The sequence below is a fragment of the Danaus plexippus genome, chromosome 8, assembly GCF_018135715.1.
Source record: "Danaus plexippus chromosome 8, MEX_DaPlex, whole genome shotgun sequence".
NCBI lineage: Eukaryota > Metazoa > Arthropoda > Insecta > Lepidoptera > Nymphalidae > Danaus > Danaus plexippus.
Genome location: NC_083542.1, coordinates 9,144,229 through 9,166,003, shown reverse-complemented (window position 1 = coordinate 9,166,003; position 21,775 = coordinate 9,144,229). Strand labels below are relative to the sequence as shown.

Genomic DNA, 21,775 nt, shown 5'->3' with positions numbered 1-21,775 from the left:
CTTATTGGAAGCTCTATAACTTAAAATAGATATGCACACCACAAATAGTATGAATTATGATCGGCTGCTTGACATATGATAAGCTAAAAACAAATATCTTACGAAATTTCATTTGATTTATAAGAACTAATCACCAAAACTTATTCCAAGGGGTTCTTATAGTTAGGTTATTTTCAATTAACTCCAGCTAACCGCAACAAATTAAAATACACGACCGCGTAATAAACAACAGAAACCCATTTTATTCAAATAATCTTGTAGGTGTTTTCAAGAGGTTTCACATAAGATTACAAAACAAGCATTACACAATTTAAGGTGTGAAAATTAAAACGACATCGCACTGAATAACATTCACGGAGCTGTTTATTAAGAATTCAGCGATTTTAAATAGAATCGAAAATGTGCCAACTTGCCTTCTAACTGGTCTATAGAACGCCTTGCGAGTTGTCATTTTATATTAATGCTGCGGTCTTATTCTATGAATAATCGCCTGTGAACATATATTATTATTACAGGAGAGTATTAAACAGGTATGGCAAGTATTTAATAATAAATCTACCTAAGTCCATAACAGGATTTAATAAAATTAAACAAAATTTGAAATCTACTTGAATTTTAAAAGTATTGATATAATTGACATACTTTGACAAGTTTTTTTTACGCTTTGTTAACAATAATATAAAAAATTTCAGTTTCTTATTATTTATATCTTATTATTCTTCCAGAATCTTTAACGCCTCCTATATGAAGGTATAAGAAGGACGTGCTACGTTACCCATAAATTTAAAAATGCATGTGGAAACGTGCTAGGTATAGAATTTTATTGCAGACCGTTCCATATACGTTTGTTAACATTTTTATGTTGTTCTGTTGGATTAGGTCAGAAGTGGTTATATAAGAAGTGGGAATTTACTTTTTAAATCTTGCATGACGAAATTTTTCTAGCTTCTAATAAATTTGAATTTTAACTTTATTTTAAACCGAGGTGCTGTCAAGTCATAAAATATTTTATATTCAAAGGTTTAAAAACGACAATATAAAAATTATTTTAATATGTTAGAGTATAAAACTTTTAACATTTGTTTTTCTTTTCTTTTATAGAATAAAAGGAAAAGAAAGGGAAATGTTTTTCAATTGTCAAGTGAACGAAGTCAATGCGGCCTGCTACAAAGTTATAAAATTTTATCCTCGCATTTTCTTTTATTTGAAGTTGCGACCCCTTTCGCTTAGATAGCATTTTTGTCATAAAGAATTCAAAATAGCTTAGAAAAATATTTCAACATTTATGCAGGTAAAGTGGAAAGGAATAATGTTCCTCGTTAAGAACCTTTTATTTTATGACTTTACTCAACAGAACGATTGTTTTATAAAAACAATAAGAATAATTAATAGACAGATCAAGTTTATTGAGAAAGAAGTTAAGAAATTAAAAAGAGAAGTAAGAACAAAGACTTTAGTTTTATGAATAAAATTCTTTCTACTTTGAATTATTATAACTTTTATAAAACGACAAAATATTTTACCTAAATTTATGTTTTTATCTATCATTTATCTAACTCATTACATTTTTCTATAGTTACGAGGAATGTATTCGAACGCAGTTCCTTCAGATGGTTTTTGTTCAATTATCCTTAATTTCTCCTTTACATTTTTCTGAGACAGAAAAGCTCTAATACTATCAAAACTTTATTTTCGCAAGATTTATTATTTGGATATAATGCAATTTAGATATAATGAAAGGAAATTGAATAAGAAATAAATGTGTCGTGAAGATATTAACAAAAAATATTTTTTCTCTACTTTTTAGAACAGTGAGTTAATGTAAAGAGGCAATATTTGTCACTTTTAAATGAAATAAGGTAATTTTTCTGTCAATTTAATTTGTACTATATGCATGACCATTGTAATTAAGTTATCAAAATAAACTTTTTAATTATTTTATATTCGTCAAGCAGTCTAATAACGTATTAATTTATATTTTAGATTATATTGTTTTATTTCTAGTTTATCCCTAGATTACCTGCTAAATGGCCAGTATCTTTATTATTGTATATACGACATATTTCTTTAATTTTAACGTAGATATTAGACTTCAAACTATTTCAATTATATAAATTTTTGGTAAATTTAAGCCATATAAGTCATCCTTGGCTCCAATTGCAAATTTGGATGAATAGTAAAAAATTTATACACAAAAAAATTATTGTTTTAAAATTATCATTACATTTAAGCAAATCTGAATGTGTATGTGTTTGTGAATCTGAATGTGGAAATGATACGTTGTAATATGAAGGATGATCTTTTATTTAACGGAACTTACCATTTCACTTCTAAAGAGAAATAAAAAATTCCCGGAAATATGTGGGCTTTGTTGGGCATTCGATTGCGTTACAATGTACTCAAGTATAAAAGATATGTAAAAGAAATTTTTGTGAGAAATATTCTCCATCGAAATATACACATTGTGTAGATACGATCGCCACATGTGGCTCTTATGGCAGCGATAATAATCTTCGAGAGGCCTCAAACTCAATAGAAAGTAATAGATGATCTAACAGGAAAATATTACATTTTGTTATATGGTTATTATTAAATAAAATAAAATAAAAGAAATCTTAAAGTATTTTATTAATTATATCATTGATGGCCTAAAAAGGAATATGTTTTATTTAAGAGATTAAAAACAGTGCTTATAAAATTCGTTCGTTTCGATAAGTGGAAAAGATGAAACGATTTTTTTAATTCATGAATATTTTTTTTGAATTGTTCTCAACAAACCCAACAGAGTAACTAACATCATTAATATAAACAAAGACAAAAAGTAACACTGTCTCATTTTAGTCGTTTGATGTATAAGGGGAGAATACAATGAAAAGAGGCTTAAAATATTTTAAGAAGTATGTGAAATTAAATTTCTCATGATAACTGATAAATGAAAACTGTAATATTAATTACATTGCAGAGTCTATTTATTAAAAGTATATATATTTTCAATAATAACACATTTTGAGCAACGAATAAAACTCAAATTCAAATTTTATGTTTCGTATAAATTGTGTTTATGTTTATCTCTAAAAGCATTTCTGTTCCAAGAGTGCCTTGAGAATTCCAAAACAATATGCGTTAATATAACATAAATCAGTTTATCAGAATGATTTCAGAGTAATAAAGAAGATGAAACTATCAAATACGTTTTTACTTATCTCAAGGACAATTCGTGGAAAATTTATTAAAGCCAAAGACGGGCTTAATCGGGCTTTATCGTTGTTTCTCTAATGGCTTCCCTACAGCGCTGGCTCGCACGATACCATCTCAAAATGCTATTTCAAACGTCTCGTAGAGTCACATATAATATTATATTTATTTGTGAAGAAAATATATTTTGAACATAAAATGTATGTCTCTTATGAAATGAAAGTTAAGTTTTTTATTTAATATTAATAAGCTTTTCAATTGCTTAATGCAACGGCTCCGTGTGACACTTTGAATCCTTCTTTCTAAATACAAATGTAGTTGTGCAATAAAATGACCTTTATTTAGTTGAATTTTATTTGCCGCCATTAAGAATATATATTATGTAATACACAAGTACATAAGTCTACTCAACCATCTGACAATGAGTTAGATACAGTGTTACATTATAAATATAACGGACTATAACATATGTAACAGACTATAAACATGTAGCCTGTCAAAGAATTGTAATTAAATTTACGTGTTTTGTTTATTCAGCAAATGGTTGAATAGTCCGTATTTTATACAAACTAATAAACACATGTATCACAGAACAATTTGATAGTGCTAGAAATTGACTATACGCATCAAAAAGACGATCACATGATAAAACAAAACACGGTACACACAAATTAGAACACATGACATTTATTAGAGATAAATTACTAAAGTACATACATATGTATGTTTATATATTAATATTTATTAAATGAAACGTATCACGTAATATATTAATATATTACAATGTTAAGCCGAGTCGTACCTACTCGGGGTCCAGGGCAAATATGCGTATCTTGGTGCAAATATTGGACTCTTGGGTCATGACCTGAATCCACCGCAACCATCGGTCAATCTCTCTTAACCTTCAACATCGTTTGTGTGCATACTTTTTGTTAGAAATAACAGTTTTATCACATTTTTTCATCTCTAAATAATATAAGATTTGTTGCTAACTAATGCATTTTTTTTAGAAATTTAACGATTTCCTAATAAATTATATTATAATAATGCCAATTAGTTAGATCACTTCACAAATAATGTTACTGGATCGTGTATTAAAAAATAAATTTAATTTTTTAGGACCTAAATTTAAATTTCAGTAATTTATCTCCATCTTATATTCAAACATAATTCAACCTTATATTAGTTAAGACGTATTAATTTCTATTTTAATGGATTTACATAAATTGTATTTACAGTAAATTTGTATTTAAATTTAGATTTTGGCACGATGGTAACTCGACCCTTAATTTATTTTTCGTTAACATTTGAATGATAGTGGAGTTCACAATTTATAACTAAGACATAAAGAATATCTTGTGTATATCCAACTTTCTCTCAGTCGTGCGTACTTTTAATATGGCGTCTTCGTAATGTATAGGAAGTTATCTCAGACCGTCACATATTACAACATAGAACGCTTTACTTGTTTCTATTCTGCATATATAAACTTAGTAATAATAAAAGTGTGTCTTTACGTATATTATATTGAGTTTAGATTCATTGCCCTGAAAACATTGAGTGTTCCAACTAATAGATGACCGCCCTCAGCCATCGAAAGGTCAAACGAATTAAGGTATTTTGTTGAAATATATAAACAAGATCCGCACAGTTTTACCGCTTAAGACTAATAAGTTGCTCTTATTATTTCTTGTTATTATGAAACTAAAAAAGCAAAGAAAACCGTTCGAAACATAACATAACATTTTCTACTTTGCTTGCATTCTGCTTTTAAAAATTTTGATCATGACTTAAAAATTGACGAAAATATCTTTTAAAATTGTACATAGTTCGCGCACGTAAATAACATTGTAAACAGCACTTTATATTCTAAATCGAATGTATACGAACAAACGTTTTAGAAGTAAAACATTAAAATGCATTGTATTCCGACAATTCCATAACATATGTTACAAAACCCAAAAATACTTGCATTTATGACAGGAATTTTCTTTTCAGTAAGCAATTTCTTTGTAGATTTATATAGAAGTTTCTCAAATGCTTACACAACCAGTGTGTTCGATCAAAAATGTTACTAGCTCTTGGAATTGAATCTTTCAAAATATAAATTGGGTTCAGTATTATTAAAAGGCATTTTATTTGAAATTTCAGCTACTTCAATGTTTTGCAGTAATACGAACATTATCAACACAGTTGTTATTAAAGAAGATATATTGGATGACTATCAGTAAAGAAATAAAGAGATTAAAATTAGAAACATTTTTTTTGTGCTATCACGATTGTTCCTTTGCCTGTTTTATTCGAAATTTGATAATGAAAAATTTTGCTTGCGGACGGATAAATTCAATGTGACCTGGTATGCAAATATTGTATGTTTTTTAATAGAATTAAGTAATTTTAACATATCGCACGCTTGTGGGTCGAGTTATGAATAGTAAATTATAACAAGCTATAACCGTAAGCCAATAATTTAATAGAAATGAATCCTGATCATTAACCCTAATAGCAATGATAAGAATAAATACTTTCCTTGTGTTTTTCATATTGGAACAAAATTTTTGAATATGAATCATTAGATGGCTACATTTAAATTAAACATCTTAAACAAATATTTACATCTATAAATCTTAAAAATAAACAAGTGAACATCTCGTTGCAAATTAGAATTAGCATATTAAAAACATTTATATCTTTACATTACAGTAATTCCAACACCGGCTCGCCGCAACATATGTAAATATAATTACAAAATTTACGTGTAATAAAACATCGAAATTCAGTGCTTGCTATATTTATAGAATAATTTAATTTTCATTTATATATTTCTTTATTGTTATTTTCGCCCACGTCAGGAATACATTTAGAAGTTACGCATTAATATGAGAAAAGTTACTGCAATAGTTTTTCGGTGTTATAATACGGGTTGGAATGATTTACATTAATATATTTTTAATTAACACGTCATGGTATCAAACAAAAGGGATACAAGTGCAATAATAATAATAATAAAACAACAAAATGGCACCGTTTGGATCGAGTTGATCTTAATAGAGTTTCTTTTGTAAGAGCCCGGGGCTTCAGACTAAAAGCTTTTGATAGCAATAAAAACAAACAAAACAGATAAATTAAAAAGGAAACTCTTTTCAAAAACATTTATCTCATTATACATTGTTTAGGTTTATTTTAATTTTGTAATCTGCAAGCGGTTACTTAAAATTGTTTTCGATTATTTTATTTACATTGAGTTCAGTAATCCAAAACAAAAAAATATATATAGGATGTAAATATAGGGTAATAAAAATTTTACAACGTTATTAATATTTACAAATTGTCCTTGACGTGGGTGAAAAATGTATCTAACTAAAGGCTAATCGTTTTTACAATCACCAACCTCTATCATCGACTACACTTTACACAAGGCACTGAATTTAGAGAATATGTGTAGTGACAGACATACAGTTGCAACTCCGATAGCTTGGGTGACACTGGAACCTGCCGGCAAAAGTTACAATCAGTTTATGAAATAATTAAAATTACGCCACTATTGAATATTTATAGACATTTCACAAACATAGCAATGCTAACCACAAAGTACATACCAGACGCAGTATACATAGACAGGTGAGGTGAACGGGCTATGTTAAGAGTTGCATTCGACGAGCGTGTGTAAGGCGGCCTGGTGGGTTGTGTAGCTTCACACCGCACAGTGATGTAACCTTTGATAGTGGTCGCTCTCACTCTGAGCGCCCGCCAACTGGACCGAAGACCGAATTCATCAGCCGACGATTCTTCAGTGTTATCATTTATCCAAGGCTCGTGCTAAACAAATATTAAAACTCATAACATCTATCATATTTTATTTTTCATTAATAATAATTGGACAGACAGGATATAAAACAATTATCAAAGATTGTGGAAAAAATATAATATATCAAAAAGGTAATAAAAATTAATTTTATAAACGTTTTTATATTGTAACATAAATTAGACGCTTTCATTTTTCAGTACGGTTATTTGTTATCGATGTCGTTTTAACGATAAAGAAAAACACGCCGTAGAAAATATTAATGATTTGCGTTACAAGCTATCCGAACCAGATTCACATTCGTTTTATAATATTTCCTGCAGAAAAGTATTTAATTTAAAATAAACTCTGTAATAAAAAAAAATACTTTTATGCGAAATTATATTCTTTATAATTGTAATCTTTTTGCCTGTCGTTATCGAGTAACAAACGAACATTAATATATTTTTAAATACGTATTAAAATGTTAGCCTTTTTGACTTCAGCAAGTAAAACATTTCAATATATTTTCAAAATATAATTTATTACACACGGCCTCTGAACCGAGACAAGTATTTCTACACACCTTTTCAGGCCTTCCGTCTATAAACCAAACAATATTTGCTGGTGGCATCGCTGGCTTGGTGGAACAGTTCAAAAGAACATCTTCACCCTGTTGAACGCTTCCCGAAGCTCCAGTTATGACGGGATCCTCTTTTAGAGTTACTGGCATTTTGACAAATAAAACAATAAATATTAACAGTTTAAGCAATATTTATATAAGCAATATTTATATATATTATTTTAAGTTTAGGCAATAGTTATATATATTATTCTAGTGGTTCATAAATCCTGATGGTATACTCGTATACAGCATTACTTCTAATGCTCAATATATTACATGATTTTTGAATCAATAAACTTACCAGCAACCGTCAGATACTTGGTCTGATTAACAACAGCAAACCGCGGTCCCTCGGTGGAAACCTCGCAAGTGAAAGAAATCCTGGTGTTGTATTTCTTTGGTAGTACCACACTGATGGAACAGCTGTGCATGTTGCAGAAACCACGAGACACACCACCAGCCGTCGTATTGAATGTTCGGGTTGGAGGCTTGTGGAAAGTTGATTTTAAAGAAAACAATACATGAAATAGCTAACGTGTAATGTAATGTAATGAAAACAGGTAATGTGGCAATTGCTAATACTATGATTATATTTTTAACACCATTATAACTAATGTCAAGCTTATACTTGCATTAGTCTTTCGTGCCATTAATTTATAAATTAAATGTAACTCTTATGTTCCAAAGGATGAAGGTAAAATTTTTTGTCCTTGAATTACTGCTATATTTGTCCTCCGAGTTTCATAAAATTGATATAATAATAAAAGTAACATGATTTGATAAGGATTACAGACAAAGAATATATTAAAATTTTTCAAAGCACTACGGAATATTGAATTATATCTTTTTTGTATCCAATTAAAAAATATTATGTTGTCGTAACATCTAAAAGTAATATAATTTTGTTTGTTGCCTTTACAATATTTTTATTGTTGTATGTTATATCATGCCACAAACTTATTTCCTTTGACATCTATACAAATAAATACTGTGGAGAAAATAAGTAATATTTCACATAAAATATAAATGATAAACGTTAGAATGGTTGGTACCTAAGATCTGGAGCCTGCATTTTATTTCACTCGTTTTACTTTATTGCATTTATAAATAGCAATCTTCCTTTGTTCAAACAAGCTCCCAACTTATAAAAAAATTGGCACGAGCATAATTTCTTGTTCATCATAATGAATTTTTAATCTAAATGAAATTGCATACATAAATATGTATGTATATAGTAAGAATTTCAAACAACTTTTTTCGTTGTGTGCGGTGGTTGTCGTATAACAAAATAAAATACAATAAAAAAATATATATTAAATGCACTTTATTTAATAACTATAGTTTTTCTTTTTAAATTTTTATACGGTTTACTTATCAGTCATTCATATCTTTATATGAATATAAGAAGTCCTATTACAGTTTAGAATTTACACTGCATTTTGTATTTCATAAAGTTTATTATAGCTTGTTATGGCATCATCGAAGAAGATATTCCAAATCCTACCTCATAATGTGATATTAATAACAACATTTGGGTTGGTAAGACCACAAATAAATGTATATGATAATCGCATTCAAATAAGCCCCACATATCGCTATAAATATAGCTATCGTATTGATATTTGCAATATGAACATATAAATCAGTAGTATTGAACAAATTAATTGGTATTCATATATTGTTTGGTTGTGATTGGAATTAAAATTTTTCTTTATATTTGTTTTGGTTACGTCGCGAACATGTTTGAATGTATAAAGATTTTTTTTTACCTCCAATTTTGTAGGCGCTTAATAATAAATACATTTTTCATAATAATTTCATATGTTCTCAACCTTGTTAAAATCAAGATTGTTCTTTGTGTTCATATCACTGGTTAATGGGGCGTGCTTCAATCCGACTCACACATTTAGTGGGTAACGGTTTATTTATACAATTTAACGATATGTTTAAAAAAAAAATAGGAACTCGCGTTAATATTTCATAGTATTTGTGGAGTGTATCAATAATATAATTACAGCTTTCCTTCGCAACGAAATCAATTATGATATTTACCTGTTGTTCGGGTGTGAAACGAAATATCTCGTTGTTGTCTCTGTACCACTTCACAGAGTGGAGTGGTGGGTCACCCTTTTCGTTGACATAGTGGCAAATAAGGTCGGCATCGCGTCGTGGGTCACCATATTGGGGCACCTCCAAATAAGTGATATTGTGTGCTGTAACTATCACTGCAAAGAAATATTTTGTTAATATTTACGTATAAATACAACTAAAAACTGAAGAAACAACGATCGTATGCTGCATTTATAATAAACTGAGTGATACATGTATAACTTGTGATTCAATCTTAATATACGAATCTATAAAATAATAAATATGAAAAAGCTCAATTATTTTGAATAAAAAAAGTGAGCTTACTAACCAAAAACCCGTAGATGTACCAATCGTTTACAAATACTGCAAAACGGTGCAAAATATTAATAGGAATTGGAAACTGTCGTGTTTACTGAAGTGCATAGTTTGAAACTTTTTTAATTATGGAATTGCGAATAATGAATGTAACAAAAACTAGAATTATTTAAAACTTAAATAAATAACAAAAAAAAAAATATTACGCTGTATTATTTACCCAATAAATTTTTTGTTTCGCCATAAGATATGAGTGTAAATAAATTTAATCAACGAGTATTATGTACATGTGACATAAAGTACTTTTCAATACACGCTAAAAGTTAATTACATTTTAGATGAAATAAATCAAGCCTCGCAAACGAATATAGACATATAACATATTTTCATTGATATATTGAAATTGGATTATTTAATTATTTTTTGTATTTTTTTAATTATATAAATACATAAAAAAAGTAAGTAAAGCAGATGATATATGTTTCTTATTAATATTACTTTAATTGACCAGTAGGTCACATAAACGTGATGTATTAATATATAGGAAGTTTTCAATAATAATTTAATTAAATAATATCCCGACACCCACTTGCACATGACACATACAGAAATTGCACGACAAATAAATGATGACAGAACTGTATAAAATTCTCAGTATACGAATTTATTCCTTTTGGCATGATATTTTTAGTATCCTATAATTTTCAATTGTTAGTACCTCCCACTAACAAAACAACCAGAAACGATAAGTCTGCCAATACGGCATCGAAAGTAGTGTGCTTAAAACTACATACATTATACATAGACAAATCTAAAAATAAAGCAAAAAAAGGTAAGGGACGTTGGACAAAAATTAAAAAAACTTGGACGGATTTTTTGCATATAATGAAAACTGATAAAGAAAATTAAACTAAGGATGAAATAGAATGGTATCCGGGGAATGAAAAAGGCAACGATGATGCCAAACTAAAAGATGGGAGGACGACTTGGCAAAATGATGGAGAAGAATAACCAGGGAAACAGAAAGGTGGAAGAACGTGGGAGAGATCTATGTCTATAGACAAACTGATCAACTGGAAATGGTCAGTGAATAAAGGTTTTCTTATTTTATTGTATTGTACCTTCATTAACACGCTTTTGGCATAAATTAACTTTTAAATTGTTCTCCATTAGTGTGAAACATTTTATTTGACTCAGTAATTTTTGCGTTATCACAAGCACTGTAGGTGGTTCTCGCTAACATTGACATTGATATGTATGCAAAGTTTCAAGATGATAGTCTTATTAAAATTAGACAATTAAAACGTGAAGGCGGCATAAAGTAACTCACTTATTCATTTGCTCATTTATCTGAGTATTATCTTTTTAATGTCTTAGTTCAGGCAAATGGATCTCTTTTAGGTGTATATTTTTATATATTACATATCTTTATTTGGCAATAATCGTGACTTCAGACAAAATAAAACCATTTGGTATTTTTTAAAGATTTATTTAATAGAACCCTACATAATTATTCATCAACATGTTCTCTATTATACAATGGAAATTGCAAAAGTTAGCTGATTGAGTAACAACCCTATAATTAAAAAGAGCCCAACGAAGACAAATGCAAGAAAGGTTAGTTTTAAAGTAACAATTACTGGGCACTTCAATATATGTATCATCGCAGACACCTCTAATTCAACTACTAATTAACTACCATTCAATGAGTCTAATTTCATATATGAAATCATACAGAGATGCTCGTGTAAGATGAAAGAGACTTATAGAAGCTCAGTTGAACGCAGATAATTTTAAGACCCATTTATGTATATTCCACTTTGAGAGAATTACTTAATGTATGTAATTATCTTTTTTCCGATAATGAGCTTTATTTTTTATAAAATACGTTTCTCATTTGTGCTATTTAAGATGTGTATGTCATATTAGTACAATAAACTGATATACATGGAACAAATATGTTTAAGTATTTTAAGTCTTAATCATTGTGCCGGAACTTTTTTATATTATTTTTTATTACGAATCTTAAAAGTTAAGGAAAAATTATAATGTCCCATTTTCTTAAGATGCTTTTTAAAGCAATATCTCTTCTTTTATGTTCACCTTTGGTATTTGAAATCTTTCTTTTAATATATTTAGTTTTTAAGTAAAGATTATCAAAAATTTATAAAATGAGCATATGAGTTTTCTCATAATTATTGGAATATATTCTAAAGATACTTTTTGTTTTTAACGATTTTGTTTTTTTTTTTCTAGTCTGAAGTACATTTGTAATAATTAATATTTAAAAATTTGTATTCTGAAAACTATTTACAATTATCACATTTTTTTTTTTAAAGTCTTTATGAATCTTTCATATAGAAAATTTGCAAGCAATAACGCCTACACAAGCAATTTTCGTTGTACACTATCTTGTAAAACACGGAAATAAATATTTTTGAAACAACTTTCGTATATATAAAGCGTTAAAAAAAATGTAAAAGGATTTTATCAATAGAATTACGATCCAAACTTTAGGCCGTTTAGTTTTTCGTGCATTTTTTAACAAAATTCAGAATTCTTGAAGATAAAATTGAATTTTCAAAAGGTCTTTTAAATACCGATCCAGCTTTCACACAAAACCAAAATTAACCGACGCCTTTTGTGGCCCCTAATTCAAATTAAAAAAAAAATTCAAAACCTACTGTATTTTGAAAGTAAAGCATCTGGTGTTTAATTTTACAATTCCAACGTAATGAAAGTATTTATACTTGCTATACATACTTACTAAGATCATCAGTAGAATTAGATTTTTATGTATTCTGATGAATTTTTTTGACCCCCATAATTTGTGACATTGTAGTATGTTTATTTTCGATGCGATAATACAATTGTTGATGTAATTAGTTTCTTAGCTATTACTCACAATAAATACGAAGCTTCTCAATCCGTTATTTACTAAATTATACGAGGTAGAAATAGCCCGTCACCTTACAGTGCGTTCACTAAAAAATCAATTTAAATCGAATACAAAAAAAAAATACATTACGATTGTGTATTTACTGAGTTAGTATTTCTAGATTGCATATAATATCAGCTTCTAGAAAGTAAAATAGGATTTTATAATAGTAGAAGCAAAATATAGTACATTGACCTACATCTTAAGTCGTTTAAAACACCTCTATTTAACTCCATGTAATATGCAAGAGGCTGGTTATTTCCTTCTACGGCTTTTAACGCTTATACAAAAATAAAAAATTCATAAAGCATAGTAGGGATAAGACGTAATGAATTTTCCTTTCATATTCAAGACAGGAAAATATTTAAATAAACATGAATATAACACGTGTAAATTTATACTTTTTAAGTATTTGAATAAAGTATTGTTCTTTTTTTGATACATAACTTTATCCTGATCATTGCCTAGCAACAGGACTATTCTAGGATGTTACCGTAGTTTTGACTATTATCTGCCATTTATATCCTAAAAAATACGAACCTCCAATACTACTAGTGAAATATTTTATTTTTTCGGATACCTTTAAAAAGAAATGTCCTTATTTTCCTATACATATATTCAACATGACCGCAATGATAATTGATTTTAATGGACTTATGGACAGCTTTATCACCAAAATTCTTTATTTTCAAAATATTAAAAGTACCCAGGAATTTTACAAATTGTTAATCAAGTTTAGAATTTTCTCATCCGAACTTTGTTCAGCATATTTCAATACAAAAAAAGTATTGTTGAAATACCTAATTTTCACTAACAACGTCAAAACTCCGACAAAATTTTGAATTCAGAATTGTTCAAGTCTCTTGAATGAAACTGTTAGAGTTTGTTTAAACTGTAATCATAATGGCAAATACCGTTCAGGAATTCTATCGAATAATTTCATATTAACTATTAAATGCAGGAGTTTTAATCTTTCTGAAGGGACTTGAACGATTATCTTATTTAAAATTATAATAAAACATACTATATAATTTATACTTTTAATATTACTATTTTATGGTAACATTTTATACATAAAATATGAGTATCCCTGAAAGTTGCTACGGGTTACGTTCGTTTTGTTTTAAGCTTTAGTCCCTAAAATTGATTGTTTTTGAAGAAAAACTTATACGATTACGTTTTTGTTATTATTGTTTGTTTAAGGTAACAAAATGCGATATTTTTTTATGTCAAAGGGGGAAAACGAGCAGACGGTCTACCTAATGGAGGTAGTGCTGTCACCCATGGACATCCGCAGTAAATTTTGCAGATGCATTGCCAGCCTTATTTGGGGAAGAAGAAGAGGAAAGGCTGGGAAATCTGAAAGGGTGGGAAAAGGGGAAGGATTAGAAAATAAATGGACAATCGTTACAAAGCAAATCAGTCATCATAACAAATTACGACTCATCCATTTGTATTTGAATAATCTTAAAATTTTTTTAGTCGTCCCATTTCGAAAATAGTAACTACATGATATATACCGTAGGAAAACTGAGGTCATATAAAATCAGTATAAATCATAATAGATTTTTCTATTGAGTTTCTTATTCTTGGATAAAAAAATAATTTCATAAGAAAAAATATATATTTATCAATAAATCCTTACAAATATATGTTACAAATCCTAAAAATACCTATCATTTATTTGTAACAATAAACGATAAAAAAAAATCACATATGAACCGGCATTAATTAAATTACTTAATTCATATTGACTGTTAATGCATTTAATTTACATAATAAATAGAATAGTTTAAATATTGATGTTATAATTATATTGTAAAATCACTACCATCAATTTTTAATTAATTTTAATGAGAATAAATCTTTCAAATAAATTTCCTCTTAAATCGGACATCCTGCAGTTGTAACAAAAACGCTTCAACTTTTCCCTTTAATGGGTTCATTGTGTGACTTTGACAATAATTTGGGTCTACTCACAATTATAGTTAAGAGAGCATCATTACGGCCTCAGTAAGTAATTCTTATTTATCTTAAAGGTCAAGTGGATATTATAATGTCACGTATAGTATATATATTATACTATTATAAATATAATATTATGTAGTATTATACAATATACAATTCTTTTTTCTCAAAATTAATGAAATCAGATACCAAGAATTTCTTTTAAGAAATATTTATTTTGAAGAGTAACCAATAAATGATTCGCATCGACGCCTTGGAAGGTACATGCAAAGGAAAATATAGAAGAAAATGGAACCTTTGTATCTGAATAGATTCACAAGATATTTATAGTATGTGAGTTTGTATACAATTTTATTTCATGCTTTATTTAATATAAAGTCTTTGAAGTACTCGTGAGTCAGCTATTCAGTTTTACCTAAATGTAACTAAAACTATATTTAATGTATGGGAAACAAGTAACCAACATTAAATAAATTGAATTACACCTCTGTTGTTATTATACTCGACAATGTGCTGATTAAATTATAATATGATGACTGTTTTAATCATACAATACTCATTTTCCCTATAAAGTGATACCTAGTTTAATTATATATAAAAAAACAATTAAATAAACACTTTCATATATAAATGTATATGGAAATATAAAAGTTAAAACGTATTAATGTATTTTCTACGTAGGCTGCGGTCTGCGAAACGATATAGAATTCATACAATAAGAAATAAGAAGAAAATATTCATAAAATATATGTGGATGATATGGAAACCACTTTGACAGCAATTCCAAGAATTATATGTAAAAAACAAATTAAACTCTCAATTCTTTTTTGAATAAAAAGGGAATGAACTGCTATGTAAAATAACTTCCCTAGCATTTTAGTCTATACTCATTAAAAATACATTAGTATTAGCTAATTGTAAGCTCTTATCATTGGCTTCCTCTGTTTTAAATAAACGGTGGCCATTGCTAATCCGGGCTTACGAGAGCTCCAGGATCCTGAGAGCATGTCCCATTGCGTAAGCCGGCTTTGCATAACAAATATATTTGCAGTTCTAAGATTGTTACCATCTTATACATTTTAAGATGCAAAGTATCATAAATATTTATGTATAATATAAATATGATTTTTATAATCACGTGATATTATTACTGACTGATATCTGTAGACGCCGTGAGCCAATAGATACAAGTCATCACATTTCTGAATAATAAAGAAAAAAGCTTTCTATATTGTAATATGATATTCAAAATTATGCTAATGACCAGATTATTGCTTATCATATATTCAAATGTAATGATGTTTGGTGCTTACAGTACTGAAAAATAGACCTTAAGGAAATTATCCCTGTTTATCCATATCAATATATCTTGAAGGGGTTATAATTTTTATTCCGTATTGAAATATTGGCATCGAAATTTTTTTAAAGTTATTTATACACACTAAGTATTTTTTAACGTATTTTATATTCAACCACAAAAAAGTGCATAAATATAAATGAAATACGAGATAAAACCAAATCTTTAGCCCATAAGAGGCATACAGATTTTAAAATACTATTTATTTTTTACGAAGATTTTGAGAAAAATTTCAAATCCATATTTATTCAGTTTGGTGTAAGGCAGAACTTTATGACAGAAAAGTTTTATTTCAAACACTCTTGACTTTTACACGTCATTCTCCACGCGTTTCATGAGTGCTGTTTAACGTAATTTTATAGAAAATCGTTAGTCATTTTACTTTGAAGACGGAACTAATTTGGATTTGACATTTATTCACATTCGTAATAATTTTTTTTGTTTTATTTTTCTTGGGCCTCAATACTTTTGCTTTCATCAAAAGAAAATGTATATTTGGTTAAAAATATTATTTAATTATAAAAAAAATGTTAATGTCAATAGGTTTTTGTATAACGTTGTTTATTTTCCTTATAATTTAAAAACACAGTCAATAATGAGAAATGAAAGAGAAGACCAAACCGTTAGAATTAAAATATTGATATAATATAATTCATAATCGAAATAATTCATAATTCAAATACACATTTGACACTTACGTTTTCGTTACTAGGCCTAGAAGATATAAAGAAAAATATATTATGATGTTATTATTTTGAAAGCTCCGCTGAGAATAACCTATTACATGTTCCGTAAGAAGTCGATATCCGTAGTATTCAAGCCACGAACAAAGCTAAAAGCCAATTCAGCAGCAAAAGGTCACTCTTATCGGATTTTCAAAGAGGAATTTTTATGAAATACTATTGTTTATCTTTTTTATTCGTTATTATATTTCCTCTAGATAAAGTCGTCAATCATCATTACTTAGGGTAGCTTTTCAGAATTTATTTTGCCTTATTAAGTTGCTATGTTACAATAAGCTTCAATTTGTAAACTTTACAAATACGACAATCAAATATGCGTGTCTTCGCAACTCACAATCTTTGAAAGTTAATCTCGAAGTTTCATCAATATCATAAACTTGTTAGTAATCAAATCTGAGATCTAGACTGTAACCTAGTTTCAGTCATATCAAAGACCTCCAATCTTGACGATGCCTTCGTTTCTCTGGCTACGATTCAATAAAATTTTCTTGATTTATTTAAGAAATGTAAGAGAATGCACGTTTCATGTAACTCATACTATGCACTCTAGTTAATATTTATTAAAAGAACCTCGTTTAGTGAAAGAAAATCTATATTACAGATCTAATTTTTCTTGCGTTTTTTACGGGTACTCAAAAAATATAAAGCTTTACATATATTGTGATAAAAAGATCTACATATTCTTATTATAAAATTGTGTGTAAATATACATCATATTCCATGTACTTGATGAATACGATTTTGGCAAAATTAAATATTCCATAATTTAATTTTATGGCGCAGACGGCAAATTGAGCGCATCGCTCAACAGATTTTGAGTAATGTAAGGGTAAGAACAAAATTATCGACGTCATATTCCCATTTTAGAAGACCAGAAATTGAAACCTCCGCTTGGGATGAGAAAACCAAATGGGAATAGTTAAATGAGACGGAAAATTTTCAAATTTCATCGTAATCGAACTCAACGCAAGCAAGCTAATCAGGCAGGATGTTAAAGAGAACAGCTAGTCGTTAATAACAAAATATAATCTATACATGACTAGTGTATGCACGAACATAGACTACTCGTCTACGTACGATACACAGCATGTAGCAAAGATAAGGCAAGATTCGCTTTATTAATATTTGAGACTACATTGCTAATTATTCCTATCAAGTTTCAAACATTAAAACATAGTTATATTCCAATAATTCAGACATCGGGAATCTAATTTCTGGACACGACATTGCTTTCCAAATGACATACACAACCTCTAAGGCCTTTCATCAACTATTATAGATAGTATATTGTGCCTGATATAGGAGCGTCTTGTGCCTTAGATAGGAGGATCATAAAATAAGCATAATGGGAAAGTATGATTATGGTAATGATATTTCTTAACGCGATTGGGCTTCAATATTTCTATTTTATTTCATAGTATTGAAATTTTAAATGAATTATATATTAGTTACGAATTTTTGAATTTAAATCTATAAAGCCTTCTCTGCACCTTAAAGAACAAACATCCATTAAGTAATAGACGTTTTAAAATATTGTATCATTTCATATGATTTTATAATATTTTAATATTAATTAAAATTACCGGAGCTAATTAACTAGCTGTTAGCCCACCAACTAATACTCCACTTATTAATATTGCTTGATAACATGTTAAAATTACCTCTAGATACTTAATGGTAATATAGTCCGGTTTTTCTTTATTTCATAGCATAATTAATAAATTAAAAATTGTACATAAATCTAAATCTGTTCGCGTTATATCTTCTAGGCTTAAAAGGTATTAGGATTTGAATAAAAAAGAAGTTTTTTTAAATATTTTATAAGAAGTCACCATTAATGCAAAGCCATGATTCGGTGTTAATAGGTTGTCATTTATTTTAAAATGTGAGTTGATATTTTATCCCTAAGCAATAATAGCTTTAAGTAAAATCTTAACATAGACTCGTAAGAAAATCCTTACTTGATATTATCTATGTACATATGTCTCTTCAACATGAAGGTTACTGCGTTGTCTTTTCATTCTAATGGATAGACAAGATGAGAAACAAATTACTTGTCTTCAATAGCTATTGGCCACTCGATTTTTTTTGTTTTAGTAACTATTGAAGTAATTTCAAAAATCCGTTATGAAAAACTAAAAAAATATTAAACTCTGCAAGCAATAACTCAGATCAGGATAAAATTTTTAAACCTTACAATTTTGCTTATAAAAAATATGCAATTTTAAAATAAATTAAAATGTCAGCTGAATGTAACAATCATTATCTAAGATACTTAAAATTAGTTATCACAATCTATGACCATAATTTATATAATTACAACACATTAAACACATTTTTTGTCAAACAAGTCTTAATATAAACTCTTTTAATTATTAAAGATATTTTAAAACAATAGTTGTTAAACGAAAAGAGGAAGCAAATAAATTAATTGAGATCAAACTCTTGCCGTGAATTTATTTCAATAAAAGAAAACATTTCATTACGACTCATGTAAAATGAAATGGGAAAAGATAAGGATTTTCGGGAATTTAATATTAGGGAGTACTCACAAGTGCTCTTTATTAAATGAGAATAAAAAAATTATACGATAAATATTGTTTCGTATTGAAAAAAAATATCTTAAATTACATTAAAAGGTTATTGAAAAACCCTTTGTTTTAATATTGGATCTATATTATAAAAATCAATTAGCAATCTAGTTGCCAGTTAAAATATAATGCAGTTATTAATTTATGAAAATAACTAACTTTTCGTTAGCGTTTTGGAGATTAATATAAAACGGCTTGGCTTGGGGTCGGCACATATTTCATGACTTTTAACCTCTTTAGACGTAGCGTTAGTCCTCGTAGCTTTGACAACGCAATAATTATTCATACTTTGATTTACATTCTTTCAGAAACAAATGTTCGTGTTAATTGGACGAAATTTATTACAACATTTATGTTATAGTAAAAGGTACCTTATTTTGTTTGATAATATCATTAATTGATGCTAGAAACAATTATACTTGTAATCCTTCTTATGGTATAGGACTTGAATTTATCTCAGTACTAAAGAATAGTTCGCCACATAAGTTTATAATCTAAAATTTTTACATTTTTTTTTATTAGTTATATTAGGTAATTATACCGTAATATAAACAAATTAATATAAAAAAGTCAATGTAAGTAGTATACAATATATATATATATAGTTCTTTTCATTGATTTTTTAATAATATTTTCAAGTGATAACTTATTTAATAGTAAAAAAATTTTGCTCTCTCCACATATTTTGAAGAAAACTTACCAACAAAGAGTCCAAAAACAAGAAGAACGGTCATTTTCATATGTTTATACATTCACTTAATTCACATCACATTATACAGAATCAACTATGCGCATTTAACCATTTATTCACTAATCACAGCCATTCCAAAATCGCGGTTAGTTTAAGAGCTTCGATCGAACGAGATCTCGTGGACGTCTGATGCCGACAAACGCTAAGAGCCGACTGCGGCCCAGCTTCACTGCACCCCGCCCCTTCCCCTTTACATCCGTTATCACGATCCCGTAATTAGATAAATGTCATTGTTGTTGTCTGCTTTTTCGTACGTAATAGCCGCCACTCGAGTTATTGAAGACTAGCCTCCTAAATGTTACTGCAAAAAGAGAAATGTGTTAGAAGGATATATTGTATGAGAGAAATAAAATGCCTTCTTACTTTGGAAATTCAACACCACTTTGTTTAGGTTGCGACATACAAGAGTTGTCTTAGAGTATTTTATTTGTGTTTAAGACAAACGTTTAGAGAAAGTTTATGTATATAAAAGGCTTTTCTTATAAAATATTATGTTTATATTACGTTTTAGATCTTAGTAAGATTTTTAAGTGGAAAATTAGACAAATGCATGCGTACCTAAATGTAAGTGAAACAGTCTTACCAACCGATAGGTTAGTTTGGAACATAAAAAAAAATCATTTTCCTTAATTTTACCTCAAAAACTTTTTAAATATATCTTTATTTATGAAATTTAAGTGAAAAAAACTTACGAAGTTACAGGGATTCTACCATCTCAAATCTCAGATACTTTGCTTTTTACCACAACTTTCAATCACATATCAGACATAAATACCTAAAGTCTTCATGGATTAATAAACAAAACTTGTTATAATTTCTGTTATTTTTTTGAGATCAATTCATCACAAACATAGCGATGAAAAATTTTAATATAATGTTAATATCATCCTCTTCTCGTTTTATGCCATTGCATAAAAAAATTAATAAAAAAAAAATTAAACCTCTAGTAGATGGAACTAAAAACTGTTTTGGTAAAAATTTAAATTACAACGATACGAACAAATATTCCTGATATTTAATGTCCTAATAGAAATTAATATTGTATATAAATTAATAAATAGATAAACATCAGTATTTATCAAACTTTCATAAGTTAGTTCTCAGGACGCAACAGGTTGTGTGGTAAAATAGCTTTATATCTGTAGCGCCATGAGGTAACATGCCTATTACTATTAAGATTTTAACTATATGCGTGTCTATTTTACAACATACAATTATTTACAAATATTTATCATACTACTTGTTGTTTGATTAAATAGTTTTATTAATTTATACAATCACTCTCGTACTGTTCACTCGTGAAAGCAAGTTAAACCAAGATTAATTGTTAAAGTATTTAAATAAAAAACACACATTTCCTTATAACAAGTTCATGGCACGTGGACATCTAAAACATATTTAATCCCATGTCCGTGAT

General features: G+C 28.2%; 1 protein-coding gene across 2 annotated transcripts in view; it reads right to left on the bottom strand.

Moving 5' to 3' along the window:
* LOC116775506 (uncharacterized) overlaps nt 1-20,509 on the bottom strand; it is a 40,602-nt gene extending 20,093 nt beyond the window's left edge. The window contains exons 1-6 of one of the 2 annotated variants that reach the window (XM_061521348.1): nt 20,308-20,509; nt 9,657-9,829; nt 7,906-8,092; nt 7,566-7,705; nt 6,795-7,014; nt 6,587-6,687 (exon numbers count right to left, since the gene is read on the bottom strand). In XM_061521348.1, the coding sequence (XP_061377332.1) occupies nt 6,599-6,687; nt 6,795-7,014; nt 7,566-7,705; nt 7,906-8,092; nt 9,657-9,829; nt 20,308-20,359 (861 nt within the window). In that variant the 5' untranslated portion in view covers nt 20,360-20,509 and the 3' untranslated portion in view covers nt 6,587-6,598. Of the gene's footprint in view, nt 1-3,531; nt 6,688-6,794; nt 7,015-7,565; nt 7,706-7,905; nt 8,093-9,656; nt 9,830-20,307 lie in introns of those variants that run through there. The other variant, XM_032668392.2, reaches the window with a different exon arrangement.
* Nucleotides 20,510-21,775: the final 1,266 nt, after the last annotated feature.